At 40.3% G+C, this 23,076-nt stretch overlaps 1 protein-coding gene across 1 annotated transcript in view; it reads left to right on the top strand.

The window, feature by feature from the left end:
* Positions 1-20,950: 20,950 nt before the first annotated feature.
* The window catches only part of NDFIP2 (Nedd4 family interacting protein 2), a 50,132-nt gene continuing 48,006 nt past the window's right edge, over positions 20,951-23,076 (top strand). The window contains exon 1 of the mRNA XM_068422967.1: positions 20,951-21,089. Within this exon, the coding sequence (XP_068279068.1) occupies positions 21,054-21,089 (36 nt within the window). The 5' untranslated portion in view covers positions 20,951-21,053. The remainder of the gene's footprint in view (positions 21,090-23,076) is intronic.

Below are 23,076 nucleotides of genomic sequence, written 5' to 3'. Positions count from 1 at the left end.
AGAATTACCTGGAAGAATATCTGAACTATGTTTTACAAATTTCCCTCCTAACTGCTTCACTCAATACCCATGCTTTATTATATATCAGATCTTCTTCTATACTATGTCATACATTTGTCATAGAAAGCAAATACTGTTCAAAATGATCTTTTTTATTATTGTTACTTGGCAACATTAATGCTATCACTGTTGCAAGGTCTTCATTGGAACATCTGTCGTACACAGAAGTCTTTCTGTACTAACATGCTTTAGTTATTTGCATGAAGACCACTGCAGAAGAGTCACATTTTCTTTGCAGGAACCATATTAATCACTCAGCAAAATTAATTGCTATGTCTCCAGAATTTTTTTTTCAAATATTGACTCTTGAACATGAGTGGCCTAAGACAGATCTTGCTAGCCTAGGTTTACTTTTTTTCATGCCGGTATTGTTATAATTACCCATTTAGGATTCAAAGACTTCTCTTCCTCCTTTACATTTTTCTTACAACTGTAGTAGGTTAAATAACTGTATTTCCAGTAGACATTCACAGGAAAAACTGTCAGGATTTATAGCAAATACAACATGTTCAGTCTTCTGTTGTCTTTATTCATGATTTTTACTGAACTCAGTCCAATGATTAATTTGAGCTATCTCTAGATATGGAACTCTGCAGCTTCTCTTTCCACTAAATTGAACCAGTCAGTACTTTCGTGGACATATGTGGAACAATCACCTACTTGAATGTAAAAAAATGAAAATAAATAGTATTAAACTGTGCTCTCATACAAGCCTTCTATATTTTTCATTAAAAGCCTGACTGGTAAAACTGATATTCATGTCCTTAGTTATTAAAGCAGACATTGCTCAAACATGGAAGCAATTACTCCCATTCACTTGCTTATCCCTCCCTTGAAAAATATATGCTATGATAAATTAGGAAGTGACTTGATCAGGACACTATCATTTCAAGTCCTATGACTATTTGAGAGATGAAGGATGTTTAGAAACATGGATTTCAGTCCTGATTTATATGGAAAAGCTCACTAAACGGTAAGCTGGAGGGCCTAGCCAGGTTTTTTTTTTTATGGCTATGATTAATAAAAAACCATCATACTAGATTCTTGCTTGTTTCATCTTTTTAGAATAAAACCCAGTATTTTGATAATGACTGTAATTGTTACTTATAATTTCCATTAAAATGTCCTAATAACATATTCAATTTTAGTTTTTGATGTTGCACAAATAAATAAAAAAAAAAAAGAAAATTAATATTGTGGATATATGAGAATGTGTAACCATTTTATGCACTTACTTGTAATGCCTCTCTGCTTTGCCATGTGTTACTCCTTTTGTAATTGTGTTACTGATGTCACACATGCATTTTGAATATTACAGAGTTTCAAATGGAGTTTGGAGTTTCAAAATCAATGTGCAGCCCTTTGCACAGCCTGGACGTGAAGACTTCTAGATGAAAAAATTCAAAACAACATTTCAGTAGTTCTTGTATACATGAAGGATCCTTATTAGTCTGATTGACCACGATACAATCTATGAGGAAGTTGTCAGTATAAACATTAAACATTTATATGCTTTGGGAAAAATAATCTCTGGTTCAGTTCCGCTTATTTCACGGGCATAACAAAATAATGTATTTTACCCTGCATGTCACCTCAGGGAAACAAAAAAAAGAGAAAAAAAAAAGAAAAAAAGAAGACCAAAAGCGTCTCTGAATAACAGAGAAAAATATACTAAATATTTTCCAGCTCCCTCTTCTATCTGTGTTTGCACAGCTGATGTATTGAGGCAAGTCAATTGGAGATGTAAGTACAATAGGCAGCCATGCTAATAATTCTAACAGATGCTTAAAGCCTCTCCTCAAAGTTCTGCTTAGATTTTTCTTTTTTCTTTGTCTGAGGGATCCTAAGGTTTGCTGCACTGTCAGTAGGGAGCAGATCATAATTGTCATTTATGGGAGAATTACACATGTCCTCATTGCTACTTTCTGTGGCATACTGTACCACAGTACACTTAAATATAGGCAGACTGCTGTTTTCTGTCTTGGACTTTCTATACTAAAAAGAAGCAATCTCAAAACAGTCTGAGCTCTGAAAGAGTATTGTTTTCTTAAAACATGTGATTAGACTCTGACCCGACTCTTTAATGCCAATTAAATCTAGGAATTTTCCTGTCCCTAACTTTTCTTTCATATAATCCTGATGGCAGTTCTCTTTTGACAAGTCCTTCTGTCCTCACATGACACGGCCCCCATCAGTATATCTCATGCCACCGACTCGTGCTGATCACTGACTGAAGATAATTGAGGAACTAAGGATACATCTCTGCTTACCAGTGAAACCGAGCAAGTCACAAAGGTAACTTTGTAAGAGTTGTCATTGGAAAGTTCATGGCGTTTTTGTCTTTCAAACCAAATAACTATACGTTTATTTTTTCTAGAAAGCTTATATGGGCACGAAGAGATGCAAATACTTGGCTGACTGATCCTTCTTCCTTTTTATATAGCTTGGGTCTTACCATGGGCATCTTTAATTTTTAACTTTTAAACCAGCATTGTGATCTATTTTTCTTTTCTTTTATTGATTTACTACATTGTGAAAGGCTCCAAGTTTCAAGTGCTGTGTGACAGAGACCAGAAAAAATCATAAGCCCATGGAAAATAAGGTGGGGAGTGACTCCCAGGAACTATGTGTACCAATGTTTTTCACCACTGTTATTTCTTTCCACCAGAAGCAATCACACCGATGTCAGTGGACTACTCAGGGTAAGATATTGTTTAATACAAGCAAGAGGATCACAGTCTGGCTGCCTAAAAAGTACAGTACAAAGAACAGGACTCAATCTCCAAAGTACTGCACCAGTCCATGTCTAACTTTCATAGGTTAATGTGTAACCCCATATCTAAGAAAGCAAGGTGGCAAAAAGCTGGAAAGAACATTCTAGTCTAGTGGGAAAGATATCATGGAAAGTCTTTTCTCACTGATATTAGTAAAGAAACAAAATGGCTTAGGCTAATCTTTTCCAAACAGGATCAGTAAAAGAGTAAAAGAAAAAAATCAAGAGGCCTTGTTTTTAGAAATCCTGAGCATCCTAGAGGTGCTTACTAGCCATGCCTGTGCTAGCAATTTAAAAAGACTGTGGAGAATCCTCAGGCACTGTAATTTAATGCTTTATATCATTAAACTGCAAGTATGATCCCTTGGAGAAGTCTGGGCTTTGCCCAGCTTTCTAACAGTTCCCAGGCATGGTTTGGGTAATAGCATGGGTAAGAGACTGTTCCCAATAGGCAATTTAGGCCAGGCCACCCTGTCCTGGAGAGCCTAGTTGCATAGGTATGGAGGTGGGGGCTGCTTTGTCCCAACTGCCTTTAGCGCCAGAGGACAGTCCTTGGTACGCTGAATTTCTTAATATAGACCAGCCAGCTGACGTGGAAATTTCCAGATGCCTGACAATTCAGAAAGTCCGATTGCTTAAGCTGAATGTATGGATTTAGGGCCTAATTATAGACCTATTTTTAAAAAGACGTTGGCCTGAATAACTGAACAAGTACAGGGCAAAGAGTTCTTCCTTAATGCCGGAGGAAACTTGATGGCTAGGAGACATGCCAGCTGCCAGCTGGATCACTCCCTCCGAGCACTGTATTGGCTTTCCCCTCCTCGTGCTGCTCAGTAAGTGCCCAAAAATTCTCCCTCCATTGCCCATTTGTACATAATTTATGCACACGGAAAGACTTAGGTTATCTCCAGCAAACAGTTGTGACAAAAATAGCAATACAAATGACTTGACTTGGTTTTCTTATATTCCTTTACCCTTTTTGTTACAGCCCTGCCTTTTCAAGCAGATGTCTAAAAACTAGTTGATGAACTAACAACTTTCAGTCTTCAAATATGTAAAATAAATCCTCATGTTAGATGTTCAAAGATGGAAAAACAACCACTGCCCAGATTTCACTCCTTGAAGTGCACAACTTCTTTTGGCTTTAATGAACCGTGAAAATATCAAGGGGATAACTTGCACCTAAGTACTTTGGTGTTCATAAATCCTCAGATTGCTTTAATAAGAAAAACAGTTTTATCAGTATTGTACAGCATTGTATCACACACTTCTACATTAATTTTTTAGTTGGTACAACTGTCTCAAATGTTTAGTTCTGTGAAAGAACACAGATTTGTCAGCAGTCACTGTGGGGTGATGATCCTTTAAAAAACCTACAGTGGAAAAATGCACGGGGAAAGTGAAAGAATCAGCCTGTTTCCTAGGGAAATTACACTTGAGTGTGTCCTTCCTTTTGAACGTGTTTACTATTTCAAGGTATTCTGGAACAAGGGATGGAAAATTCAAATGACAATTATGTTGCTATAAACGTAATGAAAAATATTCACTAACGCAAACATAAATTGTTACCTTATTTTATAATATATTGAATTGTCTTTCTTACTCAAATGTTCCATCCATAGAAAACAAAACTTTTAAGTATCTTTTATATAAGAGACAGTCTTTTGCAATTAATTTTTGGAGCTAAAATTATCTGAAGAGTAATTATAAGCATTCTGTCTATGCACTTAGGCCTTAATTTACTCTGTGCCAAAATAATTCTCAGTTAATGCTTGTAGGTATTTAAAGTGCTTTAACTTACTGATATTCATGTTTACAGGCTGGTGGCTAATATAATTTGTCAGCTTATAACAGTAAGTTTGGTTTTCTTTTTGTTGATTTTAAATCCCTTTTTCTTAATCCAATTCCACACCTTATGTATCTCCTATCATAACCAAATTATTAGCATATCTAAAAGAGGATAGAACTCTTCTATAGTTATGATATTCTGAAAATTTTACCTTCTATTAAACCATTTTTAAGTAGTCATTTTAAAGAGGATAGAGTATAACCCAGAGTACTCAAGAACTGTTACAAAACTGAAGAGATATTTCCCTCCCTACCTATATAGTATATTTTTCAGTTCCAGGCATCTAATTTTATCATTCAAATGTTTTATTTGAGATTCCAAATTTTTCATCAAAACACAAGGCTATTTTACAGAATGTCATGAAATTATTTTTTTTCAGATTTGATAAAATCAATATATTTAATAGTATTTTCTATGTTTTTCTTGAGTAGCTGATGAATGTAAAATACTTGATTGCCCAGGGGTACCTGTATTCTAAATCCCATATTGATGTTCCTTTCTCATTTCCTTTGATTTTGGGATAATGTAATAAAGATGGAATTAATGGTACAGATGCCATGATAATCTTTCAATGTAATCTCATCATGCTTTCTCATAATTTGGAATGTATCAATGTTCATCTGTTCCACTGAGATATTTCCAGACTACTAAGCCTAGCTTGTAAAGCCTTTTTGTTGTCTTATGCATTTAATAATTAATCAAGAGATTTACCAGTATCTGTTATCTTGCTGCTCCCAAGCAATCTAATTTCCTCTTCAGTTTCTTTTAAAAATTATTTCTCCCACATTTGCTTCCAGAAGAAGTTGTTTGCTTTTAAGATAATTAAGAAGTGTCAAATCTTCTCTCAATTGTTCTATCAGTGGTATTATTTGAAATAAAAAGATGCCCATTTTTGTTTTTCATCAGAACAACTTCTCCAGTTCAGCAATAATATCTTCCCATATTCCTTTTGCCCTACTCCATCTCCTTCAGAGAGCTACATATGCAGTGCTTTTACCACCCGCTCTTCACTGGCTCTTTCAATACTAGACCTAGGAGGCCTGAAAAAGAGAAGACTCAAGAGAAAGATTACAGCAGTCTGCACAAGTAGGGTGGACAGTGTGAATAGAGATCAATTGCTCATTGCCTTTTGAGAAAAATAAATAAAGGGTATCAAATAAAGGTGGTGGGTGACAGATAAAAAAACAGAAAAGGAAATACTTCACACAATGGAGAAGTCTTGGCCATGTGGCACCAGAATATTAAAATGTCACAAGGGTTCAAAAAGCAATGAAAAAATTTATTGAAGAAAAGCCTACCAGGGACTGTTAGATACAAAGATGGTGCATACAGTTTGTAAGCCACAGGTTGCTGGAGATGGGCAAATATACTGGAGATGTGCCACTATGTGCTTGTCTTGTTCTTACCCTCTTCTCTGCACATCTACTATTGGCAGCTTTTGGGAACAAGATCCTGAGGGAGTGGGACATTTTGTATGACCTAGAGATCAAGGCTGTCCTTGGCCTCTCTTCTGCCTTATCACATTTTCCAGAGATTTTGTTTCTGAAGACATATGATCTTTGAGACACATCAATTCTCAGTTGCTCTCTTCCAGACTTGATCAAAATTCTGTTTATATCATTCCTGTTGCCATACTATCTGACGGCCTCCTTGTTTGCATCAAGATCGGCCATAACATTCACACGGTCTTCAAATCCACAAGCCTGTTTCATTAATATTATCTGATATCCCTATCTTTATTGGGATTCCTCCAAAACACTGTATTTTATGAGCAACTCAGCTATTTTTTTCCATTCTTTATTGTGCCAAGGTTGTTTTTTTTTTTCACTGCCTTTCAAAGCTTTACAGCTCCACAATCAACTTCCCTTATTAGTATTCTGACAGACAAAAGTGAAGTGACCACCAGCTGGCATCATAATTTTTCAAAGCATCTTCTGAACTTATCATTTTGCATATTTAAAGCATATCTAGAAGTTCTACATATCTAATATAGAAAATAAGTCAATATGAGTAATGCAAGCTAAAGATGTTCCTTAAATATGAAGTAGTTGAGAGGTAGAGGTTAGTGTAATTACTGTCCATAGCTTTTACTTTTCATTAATACTTGATTGGAACCCAGTCAGATTCCTGGAAGGAATATTATAGGATGAAATTTTATTATCCAGCAAATCCCAGGAAAAAAGATATTTTGCAATGGAGCAAGATAATGGCTAGACAAGAGAATGTGACAGCTCAAGTCCTGGACATTCTCAGGATTTGTGATGTCTTGCTATATCTCCTCTAAAGTTTACCATTTATTTGATTTATAAAATATGTGTGGAAGTAGTGTTGAGATTTTAATTTTAATCCAAGAATAGAAATGAGGCAAGACCTGTGGGAAAGAGATTTTCATTTACTAGATAACTGCTAGAACTGGGAAAAAAGCAAGCTCTGAGGCATAAAACTCTTTTTTCAGGATATTATCTCTCCCTACATACCTCTCCTCCTTTATGTAACATCTGCATAATTTAAAATGATTCATTATTTGCCTGGGCATTTTTTTGTAATAGCAGATTATTAATGGAAATAGTTATGGGTCTATACAGTATTTCACTCATGTGCTGGGCCTTTGTTGTTAGCCTGTTGCTATTTCATTTACTAATCATTTGTTCCTGTGACAACTTACGCCAGTCTGTCCATTTTTAATCTCTGAGAACTTTAAAAAAAAAGGCATCTCAGAAACATAATGTTAACAATTAAAAAATGAATTGCTACAATTAAAAAATGAATTGCTACTGTGAGATCCTTCTTCATTTCATAAGAGGCTGCCGTGTGAGCTTCCAGAGCTGGGTGGGGAGAAGCAAGAGAATTAGATAGAAAAGATATAAAAGGTTGGTTCAGCTGCCTCAACTTTCAGTTTCCATTTCAAAGGCCCTCTGGTTTCTCAGATAGATGCCATCCGACACCACAAAAAGCTGAGGTATCCCCCAGGTTCTGCCAGCCCTATTACGATGCCTTGAGTATTCCAGGGCATTTCAGATGACCCTCACCTAGAGTCTCAAATGATGGAAAAAGTGTGGGGGTTTTTGTTTGTTTTTCTTTTTAATCTAGCATTTCCAATTGATTTGGTAAATTGTGTAGTACAACTATAATGTGAAGGGAGACAACGAAAGGAAATGATTGCAGTAATCCAGCCTTCCTTTCCCATGAACTGGGGCAAGAGTAATAACTATCATAACTTAATAGTGTCTTAGGGCTATGTTTTTTTAAATTCCAGTGGTCTGTGTTCTGATTCATGGGATATCTACTCTATTCCAGAAAATAATTATTTAAAAAAAAAAAAAGTTTAAAAAAGTTTTGGAGCAATATAGCAGCTTGACGACACCTGAGAATTTATTTCAGAGGGATTTATGAATCCTGGTTTTACAGCTGCTTCATGCCTTTGGGCATATCAAAACAGTTAGGGACATGCAAAATATCTGGCCCTTACAGTTCAAAGATGTTTATTTTAGCCTTGCTTATTTTAACCTTAGGAAGTTCTACTATTGTGGTACTAACTGTTGTTGCACAGGCGCTATTATCTTATTCTAGGTTCATTTAAAAAGAAATGACAGTGATTCACTGAATGAATTATTCATACTTTGCTGAAGTGACAACATGTTACTGTACCAAGACACAGGAAAATATAAAGTTTTATTTGTTCTTTAGCTTTGGACACAATGGTATTTTGAAAAAATCAAATACTAATGTGTACTTTGGCACAAGATCTTCAGCATTTGTGCCTCCCTCTGATAAAAGGCGATGCAAGAGCTTTCATCCAGCCTCTGTGCAGACAAGGACACTGCTTCAGGGGAATGCCAGACAATGTAGTAGCTCTTCTGCAGTAGCCACAGAAAACATACTTTCCCTTACAGTTATCTGCTAAGGAATCTTGCTTTTATCCTCTTTCCTTTTTAAGTACCCATTTCTGCTCTCATTGAGGTGAACAAGAGCTTCTGCAGGAAATTTGCTTTTGTTCCATAGCTATTTACGGGAAGGAAATGGTCCTTCAGGAAGAGTTCATTCCTGTGCCTTTATGAATTTTCTATAGCAAGGTTCACAGCAACAGCATTTTCACATTTACCTGCAGTACAGAAATAATCTTAAACTCTCATTGCTGTCAACTACGTGTATGTGCGTTTAGCTGTTTAAAAATCAAGACAGACATTTAAGAACCTCCTATGGCCTTAGAAGACTAACTTTACGTGCTTTCATAAAACCCAAAAAACCTTCTATTTATGTCTTTTTGCATCCATTGCCACCCTCTTGATGAAACACGTGGCGCTGAGGTGCTGCACATCAGATGCTTCTTCTGTTTTGCTCTCATAAAGGGAAACTGAACAGTTTGTATCACTGTCTGTGTGTTACTAGGAGAGGAAATTAGATTACACCTTGCACTTTGAAGCAAAAAGAGGAGAAAGGGAGAAAGCTGTGGCAGATTTTACATTCTACAAGAGATACTGAGTCATACAGGGATTATTCAAAAATCACAAGCAACCGTTACTCTCACTTTTGCTTGCTTCGTTTTGTGAAAACAGCAGAGAGCAGTTGTGGTTCTGCATCTTTTCTCTGTTATCGTGGACATAAATCAATCATAGATTTGGAGGCAGGTATTGCAAATCTTGAACTCTGCATGACATTCAATATAAAGTCAACATACAGTGGTTTATGTTTCTGAAGAACCAGGTTTGAGCACTTGCGTATGAATATTCCAGCTGTGGTGTACATAGTGCACATATTTAAGACATACTCTAGTTAGCAACATCTGTTGGGATTGTGCTTGTGTCCTCAATACTGCCAGACTTCTGTACTGAAGACACGAAGAATGGAAGAACTCTAGTCACCACTTAGTGGGGTTTTTTTCCTATTCATGCTTTTGCAAAGTAAGCCAGTCAGTATTGGGGTCATCAATAGACTCTGACTCATTGACATTTTTGCCCTAGTCATCTGTTTCTGCATAGAAAGTCTTTTTTTTTTCTAGTATAGGCATTTAATATAAGTCCTTCGGATTTAAGAGCTCTCATATAGCACGGCTGTGAGATGATGATCACATAAACCAATTCTAATGGGGTTTACAAACACAGGCACTAAATATAATTACTTGCCTTTAGTGGCAACAGTACTAATAGCAAAATGAATTAGCAACTTGATCTATTGGATATATTAATTTGCCAGCGAGACTCGGACAAAAGTAGTATAATAAAGTGTGATATCAGCTTTTTTATCCTAAAAGACAGAGGATACCAGCACTGATTTCCTGAATACTGACTGATTCACTATTATTCTTGCTGACACATGAATCACTACATTTTTCAGTAATAAATGTCAGGCATAATGTTTAGAAACAGCAGAGTAACAAGTTACAGCAAAGATCCATACTGCTTTTTCCTTTGCTAAATCTGACCTTTGTATCAGTTATCTCTACCCTGGTGATAAGTAGCCTTCTCAGAATTAGTAGAGGCTAATTCTGTGACATAGCCCCATATCCCATTACAAAAATATCTCTCTCCTAATTAAGTGGTACCTTTTTTTCTCTGATTCAGAAAAAAGCCTGAAAAGCTGTTCTTTTTCCTCTCTTAGCTCTGTTCTTATGGGCATCTGGTTCAGATGGAGTTAAAAGCCTTCTAGTTCATTCAAACATCTGGTGCTATAAATATTCATGCCTTGGTAGGATTCCAAATTTTTTGCTTCCATTGGCTTCTTTTTCTAAAAAATATATGAGGAGTTTACATGAGGGGAGCTTTCCTCCATCTGAGTGCTTGTTCAGAGTTATGACTGTATCTCCAAAAACTGCTGAAGGAGGAAGAAAACTGAGGTTGTATAAAAGCAGTATAGCTATACTGAGTCAGACATAAAACCCCACAAACATTTAGACCAGCATCCTCTGACACCAATCAACAACACATGACATATTCAACAGTGCTAGCATGATTATACATTGAGCTCCTCAATGCTTCACTAAGCCTTATCTGAAGTTAGCAGAGAAGCCCTTCTTACAGTCAACAGGAGAGAATGGAGTAAATGTGGACTCCAGTTGAAACAGATTCTCCATCCTTGGAGATATCCAAAATTTGACTGGGCAAGGCCTGAGTAACCTGATCTAACTGGGCCTGCTCTGAGCGGAGAGTTGGCCTAGCTGACCTCCGCATCTCCCTTCCAACCTACATGATTCTGTGACTCTGACTGTTGTACTTAGCAATCCCTTGGTAGGAGAAAAACAAATCCTTCTTACGCTTATCTGGGATCTTCTCAGTTATACGATGAGAATGTCAAAACACACATTCGGTAGCTTTTTGAAGGCATAGAGGGTATAACTAGATGCCTGGATATGAGCTAGATGCCCAAGCTCCCGTTACAGTCAGTGGAAATCAAATCAATAGAGTTGATAGTTGCACTAAATTTTAAGAGTCTAGGTTGCCCACATTCTCCACAAGCTTGTTACTAGTTTGTTGTACTTAAATTACAGCTTAGGTCACCCCTGCCAATCTGGTGCACTACAGCTTGCGCAGTTTATGTGGGTCACACACGTTTTATGCAGTACTGGGAATTTACTGCTAGTCTAATTAAAGTTTTGACAGTCTAATCAAAGAATTATTATTAGTCTAGGCACAATGATACTAACAATCATAATTCAAATTATCCAAACATTACGGCTCATCCCAATAACGATACAGCGAAAACCAAAATACCCAAACTTTATAGTAATTGTCCCTTTCTCTGGTACTCTGCACACCCTTCCACTGTCACTATGGTGACACAGAGATCACGTCCTAAGGTTGATGGCTTCTGTCTAGGGGGCGTGTGTGTCATGGAGAGTCATCCATAGAAGAGGTATGATATTGGAGGGGTTCTTCCTTCTCTTTTCTGGAAATATGATGTTGGTATTGATGGTTTCTTCCTCCTTACTCTTGGGTCTGCTTAGTGTCATTATTATGTACTTGCTAACGCAGTCCACTTGCTCCTTATGCATTGGTTCACAATTCCACATTACATACAAATCTACTATGTACGGTATGTTTTACATATACCAGATACTTGTTCTTTGCTCTTTTTGTTACCCCAAATTGTTTTACCCAGCTTCCAAGGTTGCATTCCTTTGGCAGCCAGTAACTGACTGCTGCTGAGTTGTTTATGACCCAGGGGCCTCTGTTATCATCCTGTGTTTGCATTTCAAGGCTCCAATTATCATCCTATGCCTGTACTTCTCTAGACTGCATTTTTATTCTATCATCATAGATAGATCACTAGAGAAAGAAAAACCACATGTTGTATCTACTACCTATAAAAATGTATATTACAATAAGCCTTACACCCTGCAACTGTACAAAACTAAGCAAAGGCTGAAACAAATCAGGTAACAGCCACCTGGTTATCAGACAACTGCTGTTACAGCTAAACAAACTAAACCCAACCTCCAGGCAGGTCAAGACAAGTCCAGATGAATCCTGACATGTCCTCACGCTTGTGTTATCAGCTTAACACAGCGCCTGCAGCCCGATACTCGTAATGGTAGCACTGTACGCGCTGGCCTGTACGGCCAAAGAGTCTGCAGAGCTATTCAGCTCACCCTGTAACAGATGCCACCATTTGAAGAGCCCAGGCCCGCCTATAGTGTCCTGAATGTGTTTTGAATCCTGGCAATATATTCGTTGATCTTCAAGGAGAGTGAATTATTAACATTTTCTTTACCTAGTTCTGATAGTGCTAAGATCAAATAACGTTTCTAAAAGTCATCCTGAAAATTACATGCTTGGCAAAACTTCTGAAATGCAAATACCATGGTCTTATGTACACATGCTTTACCTCTGCAAGAGCTCATACATCAGAACAACTGGTACATTACACATTTGGAACCAGCTTTTCTATCATTCATAACTCTGATGTCCGAATGAGCCCAACAAATACCACGCTTCCTTCATGACTGGGACATTTGCCTCAGAGCAGAAACAGTTGAGACCAGCATGTCCTTCCAAGTGGACATTTGTGTGCTCAGTTGAACAATATTCTGTGTTGCTTGTTGACACCTGAGTTGCAGTCATATTCCTGTAGTCCTTGCTGACTTGTCACTGCTACATGTAGATTCACTTTTGCTGGGATTCTTGCACAACAGCCAGATCTTCATATCCAGTTGTAGCTATCAGAAAAAAATGCAAGAAAACACTATGGGTCCCACTCAGCCCACAATTCTGGGCTTCATTTCTGTTGAAACTTGGAATGGTATATCAACGGCTAGGAAATTCAATATGACACATGACTGAGTCTGTCCTTCAAATGGAATTGGAATATGATCAATGGAAACAGCACCTAGAAAAGCAATCTTAGATCCGTAAGCATAGGGAGCAAAGGACTATTAGCTCCAGTCAAACTCTCTCAAAGTATCAGCCAGCATCTTAGGCAATACAGTTTCTCATATCTGTTGTTTTCTAAGTTTGCAGAGGTTCTTGCAAATCATTGTTCACCTGTTTCCTCTCCTGTCTGGTGCCTTCTCATCTTTCTGAGACTTAACATTGCCTGCAGATTTTACAGAGAATTTTAAATTCCCACCATCTTGCTGCTTATTATACTTGTCAGTGCAAACAGCTTAACAGCAGTTTTGTCAGCACATGATTCGGCACTTCTGGAAGGTCTCACTGCACATTATTCCAAAGACAAGGAAATAAGGTCACTTAATTCTTACTCAATGTAATTATTAAGTCATAGACTTATGGCTGGAACATGCCATGGTCCTGATCCTCAGTCACTCGTTCTTCTGTCTCAGATGGGCAGCTCAGTTTTTTTTTCTGTTATGGCCACATTGCAGAACTAGCATGGTGGCTGACGCCCACAAGGTTTTCACCTCCAAGAGAATATGGTTGGCATGTGAATACAGTTCCAGAAGTACAGGAGACTAGTCTCCTATGCCTAGAATTAACCTCTTGAATACCCTTTCTCTCTTTTGCTTTCTTTCCCTTATTCTAACAGCAAAATTAGCCCTTAAGTGGCCTTTTCCTCAAATTTCCAGCCAGAAAGGGCTGATCAATGAGATATCCTAAAAAAAAAAAAATAAAATTACCTCCAACACTGTGATTAAGTACCTTCTGCTATTTTCTGAGAAACATACCTTTATTAAAGAAACACTCTGCACACCCCATGGGTTACCTGCCAGCTTCCTCATCTTGTGCACTTTCTTTTTATGTCTGAATTCATTTAGGAGCTCCTTGCTCATCCAAGCAGGACTTCTGCTGCCTTTGTTTGATCTCTTACTTGTTGGGACGGATCTTTCTTGAGCTTTGGGGAGGTGATCTTTGAATATCAGCCAGCTCTCCTGGACCCCTCTTCTTTCCATGGTCATATCCCACGGGATTTTTTCAAGCAGATCTCTGAAGAGATTGAAGTCTGCTCTCCTGAAATGTAGGCTTGTGGTCTTGCTTTTTGCCCTGCTTTCTCCTCCTAGGATTCTTCTCCTCCTGGATCCTCCTGGATCCTCCTGGATCCTGTGACTCCAGTGGTCACATGGCCACTCCAGCCAACTTTCGTATCCCTGACCAGTTCTTCCTTGTTTGTAAGTATCGGGTTCAAGAGAGTACCTTTCCTTATTGGCTTCTCCAGGCTGAGAGAGCTGGGATTGTTCAGCATGGAGGAGAGAAGGCTCAAGGGGATCCCATCCATGTGTATAAATACCTGAAGGGAGGGAATGAAGAACAGGCAGCCAGATGCTTCTCAGTGGTGCCCAGTAACAGGACCAGAGGCATTTATCTTAGAATGAGATGAATTGCATCCTGAAAGTGCCTGTTTTTCTCCACTTACTATAAAAAACATCCAGACATCCAGATCTGATGCAGACATCTCTAACAGAAACATCTAAATTTAGCTAAGCTAACTGCTCTGTAGTGGAATAAATCTGGGCAACACAGATGACAAATATTTCAAGGTAAGCGTTCCTCCTTTCGTTTAGCTGAACTCACATAATGACACGCAGGATCAAACTCTTACTGAACTGCTGAGTTTAGAGCACTCCTGTACATTCCCAGCAGCATTTAAGACACTCATGCATAGTGCTGCCTTTTTTGCTTCAAAATGGTATGAATGCTGAAATATCACGCCTGAAGCTATACACATGCATCATACAACTGAACAAAATCTAGCTTCAGTGGAAATTGTCATTGAAGAGTATTTATCAAAATTAATTTTTACTTTCTGCCACTGCAGTCCTAGGTCAGCTCAGATGTTGATGGATACCTCCACTCAGATTCAGCGAACTAGGCATTTTTTCCAGAAAGCTACATGCTTTTGAAAACAAGAGTATGGAAAAGACTTGAGCAACTTTAATTACAGTTGTGACTATGTGTTTGCATATTACTAGTTCCTGAGGTGTGTCTGGATAAAATTTGGGTGACTGCCTCTATTTAGTTGAAATGATACAGTGTATTCTGACAGTGGGATACATGTTGTTTGACTGTTAACATGCTCGTCCAGTGAAAAAGAACATTTTTCTCAATGATGTTTAACAAGTTACCTGTTGAGGTGAGCGGTCACATTCAGACAGTTTTAACTGCCATCTAAGCTCATGTGTCTAGCTAATAGGTAAAAACTATGCAGTCAGAAATTCTCTAAAAGTCATTTGAAGGGCTTTGCAAGATACAGAATGCTTACTCAACAGGAAACTCGAGGCACAGGGCCTTAGACAGAATTTAGGCTGAGTTAGTGTTGCAGCTGGCTTGGTTTCGTTGATGATGTGGTGGTTAATGCCATGGTAATGCTCTGTTTTTGTTTATATTCTGACTTACGTTCAAAGGAGACTAAGCTAGCATTACAAGGAGCCACTGTAACAGCACAGCACTGTGTGGTTTTTAATGCAGTTGTATTACAAACACAGAATAAGACCTAATCCAATGGGTTTATAATTTCTGCAGAGCTTTATTTTATATAGAGGAAAATCAATTTGGGCATAAAGCCTGCTCAAGAGCTCTATATATGGGAAACATATATAATGATTGAAAGTTATTTATAACAAAACCATTACCAGTACTGTGCAGGACAGTGTGGCACAGGACATCTAATTTGAATGATCAGCATCATCTTGATACTGAAAACATCATTTTCACTTTATAGCTTTTTCAAATAGATTTTTATATTGTGTTATAAGCATTAGGAGAAATGCCAATACATTAGACTTACTGACTTAGCAGTAACTCACTGTGAATATATGCTCAGCTTCCTTCTGTTCCTGTAGGACAGAGACCATGCATTGCAGGTAATATTTTAAAGCAATACTGGCATTACAAGAGCATGGAGTTACTTGTGTATGTATTACTTGGCCTTTCCTCTTCTAGTTGTATAAAAAAACGATTTTCAGATAACATCCAGGTCTTTATTGTTTAGATTTTTTGCACACTTATTCCCATATAATTTAATTCATTCTAAAACAAAGACAATATTCACATCACTCACAGAAGGCTTAAAACTATTTTTTTTAAAAAAGTAGCTTTCAGATTAATGGCTAAACAAATATTTGAATAAAGTATTTCCTAAGGAATACACACTATGACTATTTTCTACTTAAACATACCTTATTGATAGCACAAAAAGTGCAAGTATTGCCAAGATCAGAGTGGAAATGTCTTGTCCAACTAGGACTTCGTAATAGCAATGGATTTCTCCTTGCAGCATCCATCTGTATTGACTTTCAATGCACAAAGCATATTGTCATCTGTATTTTCTACCATTTCCTCCATTTTTCCCAACAGATCTCAAGGGTTTGGGGATTTTTTTGTTCTTTGTTTTCTAACTGGAGGCATTTTCTCACATATTTCCCACATTCCTTCATAATTCGGCATGTATTTACATTCTTTATTCTGTATGTCTACTTTACTGTCATCGGTTTAACAACTTTGCCCGACTTCTGCACATTCCATTCAACCCCGTTTGTTAAACGGAAACTTCAAAGCCATATGGGGACTTCTTTTTTAAACATTGTTTATTTCCATAACAGTACATGATGGGTACTGTCAAGACTAGGTTTTTAACATCAGATTTGTTTCTGAAAAAACACTGAAAAACTATACCATACACATTTTAAAAAACTGTAACTAATCCAGGTGTTTTGGGGTGGTTTTTGTTTGTTTTTTTTTGTTGTTTTTCAGGTAGTGTCCACCACTGGTGTTTGCTGCACACAAATAATTAAATTATTTTATGTTATTACAAGGCATTTTCCAAAAAGTAGTTATAAGCTCATAGATTTTAAAGAGAGAAACCAGCTTTAAAGAGAGCAACTTCAAACTGGCATGCGTTTACTCCTGTGATTCATCTGCTTTGTACTGACTTCTCTCAAAGTACACACGCCTCTCCGAAGAGGTGGGACTTAGCAGATCCTTCTTACTCACTGTTAGATCCTCCTCTGTCACCTGTGTGAAACGCTCTCAGCCTTTGCATTCATTCCTCATAGCAACATCCAGTTTGTGTCACATTATGTAGAAATACAACTTTTTAAGAATAATCCCCTCTCAGAGACAAGCACATACTGCCTCCACCTTTATTTATGGACTCGATACCTCTGGGTTCATAGCGTACTCCACAAAACTGGTTAAGCGATCATCTTGCAGTGGCAGCTCACTACGCTCTTTTTTTTTCTGCAAAAACATGAAGCTATACTGAAGAAGTTGTACTGCTGCTACTGCGAGCATTGTCTCCCTGAATCTGTCTGAAGCGTAGCTATGTCTCTTTGGCTGATAATGTTCCTTCATTTCCATGGTCTCCTGTTTTATCCATGCTTGGGGCCAGCACAGGTAATACGTGTAAGCTGTAAGGGAGACAACAGAGACACAGGGATCTGACCACTCTACTTATTTAGACAAAGCACAGCTATGCACAGCTATGACGAGCTTGTCAGAATATACCTGAACTAGTCTGAAACTGTTTCTGGGACTAACAGGAAATAGCTGTGGCAGTATAGAGATCTGTGCAGACAGCAAAATCCATCCTAGACCAAGGCAAATATTTGAGATGTTTCCCACCCTGAGGTCTGTGTTGCAGCAACGACATTTAAAGCTGGTTCAGATATATAAGCATGGTATTTGGACATACCCAAGGACCAGATTTGCAAGACTATACGCATGTATGTACACACTGAACAAAGATGATGACAATGTAATTGAAAATCTGTATCCAGCTATGAAATCTTAAAAGTAGCCCAATGTTCCTGTTAATGATGGCTCTGGCATTGCCTGTGTTGTCTCAAAAAAGGAGAAGAAAAGATGAAGAAAACCAGGCCAACCTCCTGCTGTTTCTTTCTAAGAAATTCCGTCCCAGTAGTTTCTTTAAGCCAACTTCCTGCTTAAAGCAGCTATCTAAACCCATATAGAGATCAGAAATTTTGTGCAGTTTATATAACCAAGAACATGGAATTAAAACTAAATAGTTTATAAACAGAGCTTGAAAACAGTGAGGAAAACAAATACAGTCAGTAAATTCACAGCCTGGTTTCAGGTTGGTCCATGAGTAAATTAGGTACATCAATTTAATTAGATTTACATTTGGAAAAATCTATTTATTAACCTAGTTCTGAAATCTAGCTATTATGTAAGTTCCTCAGAAACCTTAAAAATTCAAATAGCCCTATACATGTGAAGAAGTGTAAAGTTAAATATAGTGCTTTCTTATTTGCTGGCCATCGATTGAATAATGAATGAAAAACAAGTTTAAAATTGCTAACAGTCGTGTACCGCTTGCCTTTCTGCAATTACGTTCAGACTTGTCTGAATTCAGATCACATCCTTCAAGTCAACCTTTCACAGAACTGAGCTTCCAAGAGTTATTACTACCAAGAGGATTCTTTTTTTGGCTCTTTTTCATGGTGGAGCAAAGTTTAAACTGCTGTAAACTTGCTGACTAACAGCAATTAAATTTCTTCTTTCCTAAAAGAAATCTGAAGCAGTACTTTCTTTTAAACTACTGAATCTACCCCTGCCTCTACTGACTCTTCTCCCAAGCTCTATGGAATATTTTCTAATTTCCGTATTAAAGACATTCTAGTTCTTGCCTACTGTCCTTTCTTCCCTTAAAGGAAGTAATTTGCACAAGTTCAAAACTGAAAGTTACATCTTCATAAATGCTTACTCAACTGTATTCCAGGATCTACAGACTGAAATGCTATTGGGCAACTATTAACCAGTGCCCAAGCTGGAGTTTCTAGGACAGTGTATTCCACAGAGCTGAGATACAAAAAGCACTGACAAAAACCATGGAGGTCAGATGACATTTTCAAAATTTCAGATCAACACTCCATTTCTGATTTGCACAACACTTTTCAGGAAATGTCTTCCTGAGCTGTCACATGCAAAGCTTCAGAAACAGTTTACTTTGGGGAAATTTGTTTCTAACAATATAGAAGACACTAGAAGTTAAACCGATTACATGAATGGTCCAAATTCCATTTCCCGTGAAATCTCGTAATATAATTAAGAGCTTTTCCTTCTATTTGGCAACAGAAGCTCAGTGCAGTACTCTGTACAAACTATTCTTAAACTCACTATGACCTTTACTAATAACTGTTTCTTTTAAGACAGAATAATTAAACATAGCAACTTTCATTATGTATAGAGGTAAAGAGAAAAAATGAGGAAATCCTGTTAGGAAAATAACATTAATCCATTTCTAACCTGTATTTCTCTGCCAGCTTTGATTCCTAACTGCTAGGGCTTTTGATGTGCAACACGTTCTTATATGAGGAACACAACAAATGCAACACACAATAGAGTAGGCTCGAACTTCCCAAACTTGTTTTGTTTGGGTAGCTTTAGTAACTCCTGCATTAGCAAGGTCCCGGCTGCATGCAGAAAGCCTCACGCTTCCACCTCCTCCTCCCTCATAATCCCGTAGATCTTCACTCCCACCCCCATCTAGAAACAAAACCTCGAGCTCACTCTCCACTTCCCTGCCTCCTATGTGCACTTACTGGGACTTCACTCCACTCCCCGAAGTCCTCACCCAGTTTATCAGTAATGACTGCCTGCATGAAAACGCTTACCCCACTGTGCAGGTCAGCCCCACACAAGAGAGCAGTCTGGATAAAGGTGATGATCTGGGCTGCAGGATAAAGTTCTGTGTGCAAGCCATTAGTGATAGCAAGAAGCTGCTTTTGTGAGAGCATTTACCTTGCAGATCAGTTATGCTCTGCTACACATACAGACACTCTTCTCCACTGCAGCTAGGAGCTGTATCTACAGCTATTTTGAAATTGTTTCGTACCATAGCTACATCTCTGACAGTTTGGGAACCTAGGAATGGGTCATCCTCATCTGATATGCCACTGTGGGTGAAGGTGTTTCTCACTGTTTTCACCCCAGGAGGTCATAAACATATAAAAATATACAGTTTTAGGAAGAAGAGAGGAGAAGAAAGCCACATTTTCATGTCAGAGAATGGTGCTTTGCCTTCAAAGGGACAAAGGCCAAATGGGCTCATGACTCAAAATTACTTTAGGTAGATGCCTATTGAAAATGATTCTCCAGGTCCCCAAGATGTCTTCTGTGCCATATCCTACTTCTTCTCACCCCATATCTAAGCAAGGCATGGGTTTGGGACAAAACAGCTGCACAGAATAGCAATGCAGAGAAGAGTGGAGAAAGGGCTGAGGCGCAGACACTTGGTCATGAGCCGAGTGCCGTGTACGCCAGCTGGGAAGAGTCCGAGGATTGCTGCCAGCACGGCCAGCGGGCTCAGCACAGCACAACGTGCAGGCCTGCAGCATGGCCAGGGCCTCTAACAGCCCTCGGCCCAGTGGATCGACAGGAGGCAGCAACCCCCAGCGCCTTCAGCAGCGGCAGAGATGGCGATGCCCGCAGGCGGAAGGCCGTAGGCCAGACTGCGGGCTCAGCAGCCCCGAGGGAAACACGGGGAGAGGAGCGACGCCAGGGCAGCAGGCGGGGGAGGAAGGCGGCGCAGCACAGCCCTGCCCACAGGCAGCACCCAGCGAGGCCGCACGCCCGCCGGCCCACGAACCACATCGCTGCTGCCGCCGCCGCCCGCCCCCACCGGCCGCTGCTCCGCGCATAAGCGCCCAGCCGTGCGCGGGTGTTGGGCTGCGGGGCCACGCGCGTCGCGGTGCGTCACAGCGAGGAGGCGGTGACTCCCCCGCGCCCCGCCCCGCCGCCGTGCGCGCAGCGTGACTCTGCCGGCACCTCCCCTGGTGGGGACGTAACGCGGGGAGGGCGGAGCCTGGGCCGGCTCCGCCGCCGGGGTGGGCGGGGGGCGGCCGCAGCGGGGGAGGGCCGGGGCGGCGGCGGCTCTGGTGGAGCGGGCGGGGGAAGGGCCGAAGGACGCAGGGCCGGGCGGAGGAGTTGCGGCCGCGCCTGTGCGTGTCCACGGGCGGCCAGGATGGATCACCACCAGCCCGCCAGCCGCTACCAAGTGGTGAGTGTGCCGCCCCGGCGAGGCCCTGCTGGCTTCCCCCCACTTCCTCGGGTCGGGCTGGGGCGGGGGAGGCGGAGGCGGCGGCGGCAGCAGCAGCAGCAGCAGCAACAACAGCAGCTGGGGCGCCCTTCCCCCTCCCGGTTCTCAGATCCCACGCGCGGGGTCTGTCAGGGACCCCCTGGCCTTTCTCCAGCGCCGGTACGGGCCCGAGCGCGGCCCCGTCCCCTCCCCTGCCTCGGCGGCGGCGGGGCTCTGACAGCCGGGCCTTGCCCGGGCGGCGCCCTGCACCCGCCGGCAGCCCTGGCGCCCGGGCTCTGAGGGGGCGGCTGGCCGGCCTGCACGGGAAGCCGCCTTTGCCCGCCCCCCTTCCCCTCCCTGCGGCTCCCCCGGGGCGGTTGGTGCCGGTGGGTTTTCCCGAGTGCGTCCCCCGCCGGTGGGGGGTGGCGGGCCGCTCCGGAGAGCGCAGTGGAAGCAGGGCCGCGGTTCACACCTGCCTCGCTGCGGGGTTAGGGAAGGGGTAGGGCTCGGTATCTCCGGGCAGGTCGTGTCTGGGAGCGAGGCGGCGTTTCTGCTCGGAAACCTTCTTGTTTTTAATAGTTCGTAGCTGTTTAATAGTTCGTAGCAGTCTGGCACAGGGGCAGAGTGTAATGTGTGTATGTGTGTTGTCATCTTTAAGCCAGGGTATGCACACACACACGTGTGCGCTGGTTTACTGAAGATTAGGTGGCAGGGGGCTGTACAACGCCGAGGACTGACCTTCATCAGGCCTCTGTGTGTGTGTGCGCTCGCACAAAGAGACCTGCACCCACACATGAGCACCCTCGCTTACTAAAGATCAGGCTTCAGCACTTTTCAGTTCACTGAGTCCAATTTAAATGTCCGGTTTTGGCTTCCTAGACTTCACTGCAGAAATAATCGTTTAGGTTGCAAAGATTTTCCTTCTGCCTGAATTGTTTGTGCTGTTTGTTTCTTGCAGTCATTACTTTAACATCAGTTATATTAGTCTTGCAGTCAGTAGCTTAATGTCAATTATGCTTGAAATCTATGAGCTTTTCTGGTTATCGATTGGAAAAATTACTTAGGTGTAGTCAGTCTCCTCAAAAGCTTCAACTCTATACTTCAGTTCCTTGTACTTCATGGCTTTGCTGTGTGTGTAAGGTTATACTATAGAAAATAGTCTGAAATCTTTTCTACTGTCTGTAATTCAGATTTCTACTACAATCTTCTAGATAAATCCTGAATTATTTATTTTACTGTTTTTTACAGCTTGAGCAGTGAAAACTGTGTCCACAGAAGTAATCACATTTACTTCTGTGCATATGTAGAACTAAGTACTGATACTTACGTTCAAATTGTTCCTAGGTTACGATCTAAAAAAAGGTAATAGGAAAACCCTTGGAATAGGTTTGTAATATTTATTTTGATAATCTTACAGAAATTTCTGTATGTTCTTGGATGACTAGGATTGTCATACATCTGGCGAACACACCTAGCACCCTGTGACTTCTCAGGAGTGACGTATGCCTTTAGGATGCTAGTGGGTCGGCAAGTGCTTTACGGGGCAGTGCTTTCCAGCACACTTCTTTTCCTGCGCCACGCTATCACAACTTGGAATCAGCAGAAGTCCTGAAGTCAGAAGTCATTCCTCCTTCTTTGCAACGGAGAACAAAAATGCTGGCAGAGCGTTTTCTTAAGAGCCTGCAAACACTAGCTTCCCTGAGGCCTGAAGTAACCTCGGTATGTTTTAAAAGGCCTTAAAAAGTATATGCTATTCAACTTCAGACAAATATAAGGGAAATTTTAATTCCATTACTCAAAGGAGTAGAAAAAAAGACGGTAAGATGGAATGAAGAGATAATTTGTAATATTTTTGTTACGTTTGACTAGGAACTTCCAGTGATGGTGCTGGTGCCCAGCTTTGGGTAAATGCTCTTTGGTGTGGCCTTCCAAAAGGGCTAATTTAATATTTGATGGCAGGAGTTGGCCT

The sequence above is a fragment of the Nyctibius grandis genome, chromosome 2 (genome assembly GCF_013368605.1).
Source record: "Nyctibius grandis isolate bNycGra1 chromosome 2, bNycGra1.pri, whole genome shotgun sequence".
NCBI lineage: Eukaryota > Metazoa > Chordata > Aves > Nyctibiiformes > Nyctibiidae > Nyctibius > Nyctibius grandis.
Note: the sequence above shows the minus strand (reverse complement) of the source record. Positions and strands in the feature narration are given on the sequence as shown.